Here is a 9,726-nt window from a genome sequence, read left to right as displayed (position 1 = left end):
AAGGCGAATACTCCACAATGCTGTCGGACCTCTTGAAGTAACTACTCCACACCAGGAGGTGGCGATAACGCACTATAGCTGCCTGCAATTGCTTACAGCAACAAGTTCACACTGCTAGCCCTCTGACTGGCAGGTGAGATACATTTTTGTTGTTTTGTTGCAGTCATTCATGTTTTTCAATGCTAAATGATTCCAGTACCTTTATTTTAAAGTTCCTGTGATAATAATAACGCGTGTCAAAGCGCTTCCCGTTTAATAGAGCGGAGCGAGCTCGTTTACAGTTAAACAGTAAGCTAATCGTTGTGCTAGCTCGTGATGCGTTTGTATGTTATTGCCGTATGAAACTGTCCACTGTGAGATCATTTCACACGTTTATTTTATCTCGCTTCTTCCCCGTGATCCACATGCGTATTTCTTTTAAAGGTATTTCTAAGTGTTAGCCATATAACGTCCCTATTCGGACTTGGTGGCTAACCTGTTACAGAGTTGTGAACGCAGCTGTGTTTTAGCTGATGTTTTGGTCTTCTCTGGTCTTTATGCCTTATCTAAAAATGATACATACAAAACCGGGTGTAATAATGTGGGTACATTAATGCCAAACCCCGGTGAATGAAGGCATTGCAGTCATGGAATAGGGACTGACATATTGACTTGAAGTTACGTGTCCGAAACCACAACACAATAGAGACATCTGAGCCCTTTAAATCAGCGGTCTGGATTTCAGGGATTTCCCTTTAATTTGTATCAAGCACTCCAGTGCATCCGTAGTTCATAACAATGAACTGCTATTCTCTTCTCGGTGGGGAATTTTAGCAACCATGGACCAGAAAATTCCCTACGACGATTACCAGCTGCCAGTGGTATTCCTGCCTTCTTATGAGAACCCACCTGCATGGATACCTCCACAGGAGGTATGGCAGATATTAATCCAACTAACCTTTGTGCTTAAATCATGTGCTAAACATTGTGTACCTTATTATATAGTGTATATTTTTATTTTATTTTATTTATGTATTCAACTTTAGTTACGATTTATAAGTTGTGCTTTATTTTTTGGCTGCTCTTACAGTGCTGAAAATTGTATTTGCCCCCTTACTGATTTCTGACTTTAGACCTGTTGAATCAAGAAATCACTTAAATAGAAGCCATCTGACAAAGAGAAGTGGGCCTAACGAGCTTAACTAAAAAGCAAAAAGTCAAAAAGTCATCATCTAAAGAAGCTCAAGAAGAGATGAAAAACAAAATAATTGACATTGATCAGTCTGGAAAGAGGTACAAAGCCATTTTAAGGTTCTGGTATTCCAGTGTACCACGGTGAGAATTATCGACAAATGGGAGAAGGCATGCAACTGTGGTGAACCTTCTGAGGAGGGGCTGACCAAGAGTGCACTGATGGCTCATCCAAGAGGTCACAAAAGAACCCAGAACAACATTTAAAAGACTGCAGGCCTCACTTGGCTCAGTTAAGGTCAAAGGTCACGATTAAACAATAAGAAAGGAGAAAACCACTGCTGACTAAAAAGAACACAAAGGCTTGTTTCACATTTGCCATAAAATATTCTTCATGATCCCCAAGACTTTTGGGAAAATGTTGTATGGGCTAATGAGACAAAAACGGAACTTTTTGGAAGTTTTGTCTCTTTACATCTGTCATAAACTAGCAAATCATTTCATAAAAAGCACATCATACCAACAGTCAAACATAGTGGTGGTAGTGTAAATGTCTGAGGCTGCTTTGCTGCTTCAGGAGCTAAATGATGTACTGTAATTGATAGAACCATGAATTCTTCTCTCCACCAGAGAACCCTGAGAGAATGAACAGCCATTAGTCTGTGTCCCTGCTAGAGCAAACTTGGGTTATTTAGTAAGATGATGAAACACTCCAGCAAGTCTAACTGAGTGGTCCACAAAGAGTGCAAGAGTGAGTCAAAGTTCCTTTACAGTAATGTGAAAGACCCATTGCCAGTTATCGTAAACACTTAATTGCACTTCTTGCTGCCAGGGGTGGCACAACCAGTTATTGGGTTTAGGAGGTATCTACTTTTTCACACAGGGCCTTTTTGATATATGACATCATAATCAGATATGCATTTTGTGCATGGGTTATCTTTCAGTAGCTGTTGCATGTTAAAAATTGTTTCATGTTCTAAAATATGAAGGTGTCACAATTATGGGGGAAAAAGAAATCAGGAAGTGGCAAATACTTTTTCACAGCGCTGTACCTAAAATATCTACTGGTAATTTTACTGAATACTATTAAGTTTATCTGAGAGTCACAAAGATTCTTGGAGTTTTTTTTCTTGCTACTGCTTTTTTGTAGCTTTTAATGGCATCTTCCAGGCCAAGGAATGGGGCTTCTTAATGTAATGTGATAGGTGGTCACATACAGGTTGTAACCTGCAGGTGCATGCACAGTCCTTGTGTCTCCTTGAGGCTTTTCTGTCTGTCATGGTTTCGTAGTTGGCGGCTTTAACTTCTTTTTTTCAGTTAGTGTGTTGTGTTTCAGTTCATGAAGCCTGTCTTATATGCGTTTGGAAATCTGACAAGCAAAGAGGTCAGGACTGTGCAATACCATTAAATGTGCTACAGAAAGCAAATGGGTGGATATTTTTTGTGAATGTTTTTATTTAGATTTTATTATCCCAAAGGAAATACCTTTTTTTGTTGTTGTTACTGATCTGCTTATTTTCCAAACAGGTGATGCTGAATATGTATTATGTGATGTGATTCTGCAAGGCGCTTGACTCTTATCACTCTTAGCCTTTTTAAGGCAGAAGAAGCAAACTTAAAGAAGCTAAATATTGCTGGCTGTTCTTCTTCTGTTGGTTCATTTTTAGCGGGTTCATCATCCTGACTATAACAATGAGCTCACACAGTTTCTGCCTCGCACCATTGTGTTGAAGAAGCCTCCAGGAGCGCAGCTGGGCTTCAATATCCGTGGTGGGAAAGCTTCACAGTTAGGGATCTTTATATCCAAGGTGCGTGCACAGCCCTGGTTATTAATGTGGGGTTTTTTTTTTTCTTGCTGTGCTGCTGACTATTTGTTTGCCTATTTTTAATCAATTTAAATCATTTCTGTGTGCTGGCAGGTGGTCCCAGATTCAGACGCCCACAGAGCAGGGCTACAGGAGGGAGACCAGGTTCTTTCAGTGAATGATGTTGATTTCCAAGACATAGAGCACTCAAGAGTAAGTCGAGGCTGAATTTCAAACAGGCTTTATTCAACACATTGTCTCCAGCACACACTTACATATTGAAATCTACTCTATTCATAAATCTGATTTAGTTTAGGTGTATTTCTATTCATGTATGTACAAGAATAACAAATAGCTTCACATACTATGCTGTGCTCTTTAATCGTCAATATAGTCAGAACATATTCAAGGCGGGGTTGCTCAAGTAAACCTATAATGGTGATCACGATAATAATTTTTTGTGTCAATATCAAGCTCACTATTACAAAAAGTAAGTCAACTTTAATTTGGGGGAGTGCGGTATAGGATAATCTAGACATATTGTTTTATTTGTATTTCAAAATTTCAAGAGTTGAAAAAAATTGATACCTATACCCGGGAAAATACTTGATATTGGATACCCTTTTATATACTGAGGGTGAAATTTTTACCCTATTCTGCAACAACAAGAGTATCAGCAATGAGGTAAATTATTAAATTAAATCTAAGTTAGATTTAAAAATATAAGTATTTGAGACAACATTTAGAGATTTTATTCATTTTATACATTTTAAATTTATTTTCAGAAATATCCCTACACCCTCATTGTTATTTGGTTGAATGTCTCTTAGCAAGTTGCACCTCAACCAGATGCTTTTTATTATTCTTGGATTATTAGTTACACACTCATTCACACATTGTGGCTATACTTGTAAAACAAACTTAACCCTGTCATGAACGTGGTCCTGTTCTTGAATTATTCTGACGGGATATTTGACCACTGTTCTTGGCGGAATTGGAGTTCATTTTTACCATTAAAAATTACCATGACATTTATACTCACAATGAGCATTATATACAAGTGCATCTCAAAACATTTGAATATTACAAAAAAAAAGTTCATTTGTTTTTGTACCTTCATTCAAAAAATGATGGATTATAACTCATGAAAATCAGAAGTCCACTATCTCAAATTAGTAGAATATTTCAGATCAAAAAAGGATTTGGAATCTTACTATGTCCAGTTTCTGAAAAGTGTGTTCACCTATTCTTTCAGTACTTGGACAATGCTCTGTTTCCATGATTTACTACATCAGTGCAGTGTGACATGGAGGTGATCAGTTTGTGGCACTGCGGAGGTGTTACTGAAGCCCTGGTTGGCCTGATGGTGTCCTTCAGCTCGTCTGTGTTTTTGTGTTGGGTGTTTGTTATCTTCCTTTTGACAGTATGCCATTGATTCTCTGTGGGATTCAGGTCAGGCGAGACGGCTGGTTATTCAAGCACAGCAATAACATGGTGAGCAAACCATTTGGTAGTTTTGGCATCGTGGGCAGGTGTTAAGTCCTGCTGTAAAAGGAAATTGGCATCTCCATGAATCTTGCCGGCAGTTGGAAGCATCAAGTGCTCTAAAATGTCTTCTTTCAGAGTCTAGGAACTTGATTTCGAAATGAAACAAAAAAAAATTACTTTCATGTGAAAAACTTCGAACTAAGCTTTGAACTGATGTCAAAGCTGCTCCTGATGCACTGACACCAGCCTCAGTCCACTCCTTGTGAAGGTCTCCCACCTTCTGTGATGGAGTTATCCTGACAGTCCTCTCAAAGCTGCTTGTGGATACTTCCCCACCATGTCATATTTTGTTTTTCCCAGCCAGGTTTCCATTGATATGCTTTGACACAGCACCGACCAGCCAGTCTTTTCAGCACTGGCCTTCTGTGGTTTGCCCTCGTCATGGAAGGCTGTCAGTCAGCAGACTTCCCTGTGATTGTGGTTGCATGAACTGAACGAGAATAAGAAATGCACCTTATTTGTACTATTTGAACCATAATTTGTTCAAACTGAAATTGAAATATTGTTGTAGTTTGAGATGGTGGATTTCTGATTTTCATGAGCTGTAAAGCCATAATGATCAAAATCAAAACAAAAGAGGCTTGAAACTTTTTTCCCTGCATATTTTTTCAAGCGTGAATGACTTTCTAGAAGAGAATTAAAGTGTAAGCCATTCTGGCCATAATCAAACTGCTGTGAGAATGATGACGCACTAGATGCACCATAATTGTTTTGTGTTCTGTTTTGTTTGTTTAAAATCAGCAATGCTTGAGGAGATATACATTTTGCTTTTATTTTGAAAAATTCAGTTCCTGTTGCAGCATGTAAATATTTAGACATTTAGTCTAATGTGTAAATATTAGCTTTAAAAAAAAAAAAAAAAATTTGACATGCAAATGCATGTTGTAGCATTAATGTGCAAATACAGAAAGCATCTACTCACAGATGGTTTCTGTATTTGGAAACTTGTCAGGAGGACAGGTTTTTGCTTGTCCTCCTGATCTATCTGCTCTTCCAGTGAAACAGCAGATCTCATACTAAAAAAACGCAAGATTAGGTGGAGCCAAATGTTGCAGTTTTCTTTTTGTTCCATATCTTGTTCATCACAACATTGCATTATATTTTCTGTTTAAGATCATGGATAATGTTTGTCTTCTTCAGGCTGTAGAGATTCTGAAAACTGCGCGAGAAATCCTGATGAGGGTTCGCTTCTTTCCCTACAGTAAGCGTTGGTTTACTCGATTGTATCAGGAGCATGATGACAACCTAAAAAAACATTTATGTCAACATGTGTTTTTATCTCAAATGTTAAGATGTTTTAGAGAGATGAAGAAAGAAAGAAAAAAATGTTTTCCTGCAGAATTTGTGTTCATGGGTAGAGATCTTGTAAGATATTATTTTAAGACAGATCTACACTTAATGTCCTTAAATGTCTGAGTCCTGTTTTGCTGTTAGGTTAAGTAAAAGAAATGCTCAGAAGAAACTGTTGTGCTCACTTTGGCTTTGAAAGCAGGTTTTAGTCTGTGCCTTTTACTATTCCTCAGTGTGCTAATACAGCATGAGTTATATGTTTAAAACATGCTGAATTTTGCAAGAATTTGAGCATTGTCAGTGTGCCATCGTGTCATCGTGCCCACATAATAATAAGATTATCGTCTGGCTTATCTGAGTGCAAAAACAAAAGACAATAAAAACTTTAAAGCAGTAAAAACTTTGAGCTATGTCATACTGATACAGAAATGTATAACAGTGCCCATGTCAGTACTCTAATGGTGTCCTTTGTGTGTTGTTTTATCAGACTACCAACGGCAGAAGGAGAGGACCGTACACTAGATGGCAGCAGAGAGAGAGAGACAAAGACAGAAGGATACTTTACTGCACTTCACTAACATCCTCCCACACACTCTGGCCTCCATTCTGTCTCAGCTCAAAGATGACTAATGCATGACTAACAATCTCATTCAGTCTTTCATGTAAGGAAAATATACATGACGTTAAAGACTGAGTTTCATAGATACTCCTTTCTGCATGCTTCACATGATGAACTCTACTTCGATTGAACATATGGTTAGGAAGTTGTTTCTATGCAGAGCTTTTTTTAAGACTATAAACTAGATTTTACACTATAAATTATAGAACAGATAAATAATAAATATTTTCTAGTCAAGCAAAGGATTTAAAGATGACCTTTCCCATGTTTTCTCAAGCCCTGTTATGATATTTCTGCAGATGTTTGCATATGTGTGGACTAAACCACCATCACTTGATATGAGTTATGGTCACCCGACCTCTGTTGAATTTATGAATATATTGCACAATGCTGTTTTTTCATATTTAGTAAATATTTGTAATTGTGTACGAAATGCTAAGTGATGTAAATATACATTTCAGTCACTGCTACTGAGGGCTTTGGTACTTCTATGTTCCATGCACGAGTTTTACATAAACTGCGCCTGAGTTGATTTAATGCTGTTGCATAAACTATGTGTCTGAGGTGCCAAATGGTTTACGAGCATGGCTTGTAACTTGCTATTAAAGTGCATAACATTTATCGTAGCGTAGTGGTAAAGCTTGTAATGGGGTGTTATCTGTGAGGAGGCACCAATGTTTGCAGGTTTAATTCAAACCAAAGACAGTCTGGTGCTTTCATAATTTTGGCCTGCATGGTTCAAGATGTGCATAGTCAGTAAAATCTGCAGATCCAACCTCTGGCTGCAAATTAAATCTGCATACAATGGAACATTCATAGAAAACAGTTGAATACCTCTGGATCTTAGTGCATTATGCATTTATACAATAAACTGTACGTTAATAGCTACCAGTTTCATCGAAGTATTGTCTTTATTTCTGCACACTGATCATTTTTATGTAAAAAATTTGTTTGAATGGGTTCAGTATTTGCATTTTTTTTTTTTATAGAGGTTACGATTACAAAAATCAAGCTCGACTCCTTGACCTTTTCTAGTGTTTGGCTTTGTGCACTTGAAGAACTGGAACCAAAGCTAGAGAAGGACCGGTTTGTTCTGGTGCAAGTAGCAAAACTTGTTTCACCCTTGAAGTCAGTTTCTCTTGAAACTGATTGACTGCATTCCTTTTATTTGACAATTACAATGAGTACAAAAGCTTGTTAACCTTAAGGTTTATTTGAAAAAGAAAACAGAAAAGAAGGAATGCCTTGTAACATTGTTATCATTAAATAGTTTAATATGAAAAAAAGTCAACCTACAGGGGCTTCATCCCAGGCCATTACTTCATCAATTTACATCAACTTGAAATAAATAAATAAAAAAAGCCTTTATGGTCATTCCAATCCTTCAGGTCAACTGATATTCAACTAACAAAATACAATAATTCTGTGTGTATTGTGACTTGGCAATACAACCTAACTGGGAGTTCACTTCAGTGCCTTCCTTGTGGACCAATGAAACTCTACCATTTGTAATAATTTACAATGCAAACACCTTGGTTGCACAACGTCTGAGTAAAGGCAACACACCTTCAAAAAGAGCCTTCCTAATTACAAACCTAAAGACAACCTGCCCCACAAGTTGCTACCTGTACATTATGCTGTGAACATATTAACAAAACCGTGTTTAAGTATAAATTATCACAAAGTTATCATCGTTCTGTGTCGACTACAACCCCAAATGAAGATAAAGTGAGCTGAAACAGTTTCAGCTGTTTTCAGACCCGATTCCTTTGCAATATTCTGAAGAGACGTTAGTGTCACAATTCTCCACAGGTGTTTGCCAACTTTCTAATCTTATTTCTATTCACAGTCACTAATAATGACCTGCTAGAAGTCAAGTATATTTCCCTTTCTTCCACTTCAAATTTGTTCATGTAGCTGCAGCTAAAGATCGACTGTCTTTGGTCCAATTGTAAATGTAGTATTGCAAATGTGTCACATTCAAACCCCAACACCTCTAACCCTGTACAGTGGAAGTTAGCTTAGCTCAACACAGACTGAGGTGATGGCAACTTGATCTGTGCTCATTTCCATCTTGTCAGACAGTTGTAAACACTTCATGCTCTTGCTCATCCTCGAAGGCACACCGATTTAGAACTGGAGGATCATGGTTACATCACAGAGAGCCGGAGACCTCAAGTCCATCTACAGTCCACCTCTCAATCTCTCCGTCTTTGTCCACCTTTCCTCCCATCACTATCATTCAATTTAGCTGCTGTCCTCCCCTTCGTTAGCATCCAGCTTTGAGCTTTCATCCACATTTTCCAGTGAGTCTGCTCTCTGAATTGACAGCTCAGCGGGGTCCATCATGGGAAGGGTGTTCTGCTCTGGGTACAGCCAGGGCTTCAAATCGGGGGAATTCTGACTTTTCCAGTTTGAGTATTCTTGTCCCGCCTTATGCACACTCTTCATTACCTAAAAAGAGAAGAGATGATGCAATTGTTAAAGGACTGCTGCACTCCTCCATTCTCAGTCAACAAAGCTGAAGATAAAGATGGTCATAAAACACTGCGTGGTAGATTACATGGCAAGTAGAAGTGAAGATAAAAATGACTGATTTCCAGAATGCACACGCAATCTAGTTCTTCAAACAAAACTGAGTATGTAGAGAGAAGGTTTAAATTTTGTTTGCCTATGTAGGTTTTTAAATGGATACACTTCTAAAGTCTTTTAAATAAGATGTTTTGAATGCCTGGTTTTATAATGGTTGTATGCATTTTTTAGACGTCGGTAGATTTGATGGTGTAAAGCAATTTAAGTTGTTCTTTTACCCATTTCCAGTCAGATTTGTGACCTGGAGATACCATATGAAATACTTTCACGCAGACTTTTAGAAATACTTTTCTTGCTGTTGTTCTTGTCTCATTGATAGTTTCTCTCTCTCTCTCTCACACACGTGGATACACTTTGGTCTAAATAGTTTTAGTCTACGGAAAATATGAAACTTGGGTTCTTCCAGGAGGGTGACTGACGGCTTAAGCTGAGATTCTCCTTTGTCAGCAGCCTTGTCAGGACAGGCCCTTAAATTGTTTCTATGGTTACCATTGTCACTTAAGACACGTGAAACTTTTCCCCTCCCTTATGAGTGTGCACATGCACACACACACACCCCTCTTGCACGTTTAAAAACCCTTGTGAAAACACACCTAGACTGTCACAGATGCCGATACCGTGCTTATGGATTTAACCATATCACTTACAGCTCTGGGCCCGTATCCCTAAAGATTCTGAGAATCCTCTCAGAGAGCTCCTAAC

General features: G+C 38.1%; 2 protein-coding genes across 3 annotated transcripts in view; one reads left to right on the top strand and one right to left on the bottom strand.

Moving 5' to 3' along the window:
• Positions 1 to 7,320, top strand: pdzd11 (PDZ domain containing 11). 2 transcript variants are annotated; one of them, XM_005913249.3, is made up of 6 exons: positions 1 to 133; positions 814 to 911; positions 2,838 to 2,978; positions 3,090 to 3,188; positions 5,664 to 5,724; positions 6,301 to 7,320. In XM_005913249.3, the coding sequence occupies exons 2-6, from the start codon at positions 819 to 821 to the stop codon at positions 6,333 to 6,335; spliced, it is 429 nt and encodes a 142-aa protein (XP_005913311.1). In that variant the 5' UTR covers positions 1 to 133; positions 814 to 818; the 3' UTR covers positions 6,336 to 7,320. The 2 variants fall into 2 exon arrangements, with proteins under 2 accessions (XP_005913311.1, XP_042076976.1); XM_042221042.1 differs by lacking the exon at positions 1 to 133 and adding an exon at positions 177 to 288.
• Positions 7,321 to 7,629: 309 nt separating this feature from the next.
• Positions 7,630 to 9,726, bottom strand: part of stard14 (START domain containing 14) — a gene marked incomplete in the record, with an annotated part of 4,955 nt that continues 2,858 nt past the window's right edge. The window contains 1 exon segment of the mRNA XM_014334285.2: positions 7,630 to 8,886. Coding sequence (XP_014189771.1) covers positions 8,680 to 8,886 — 207 coding nt within the window.

Source organism: Haplochromis burtoni, unplaced genomic scaffold (assembly GCF_018398535.1).
Source record: "Haplochromis burtoni strain Fernald_Lab_line unplaced genomic scaffold, NCSU_Asbu1 Contig_4, whole genome shotgun sequence".
Lineage (NCBI taxonomy): Eukaryota > Metazoa > Chordata > Actinopteri > Cichliformes > Cichlidae > Haplochromis > Haplochromis burtoni.
The sequence above is the reverse complement of the archived record's forward strand: the minus strand, read 5'-3'. Positions and strand labels throughout refer to the sequence as shown.

What these genes read in the sequence shown, in the direction of transcription:
- pdzd11 (XM_005913249.3), top strand. Translation starts at nt 819, where the DNA reads ATGGACCAGAAAATTCCCTACGACGATTACCAGCTGCCAGTGGTATTC. An exon ending in CATGGATACCTCCACAGGAG is followed by an intron (nt 912 to 2,837) that starts GTATGGCAGATA and finishes GTTCATTTTTAG; the next exon opens with CGGGTTCATCATCCTGACTA. An exon ending in AAGACATAGAGCACTCAAGA is followed by an intron (nt 3,189 to 5,663) that starts GTAAGTCGAGGC and finishes TGTCTTCTTCAG; the next exon opens with GCTGTAGAGATTCTGAAAAC.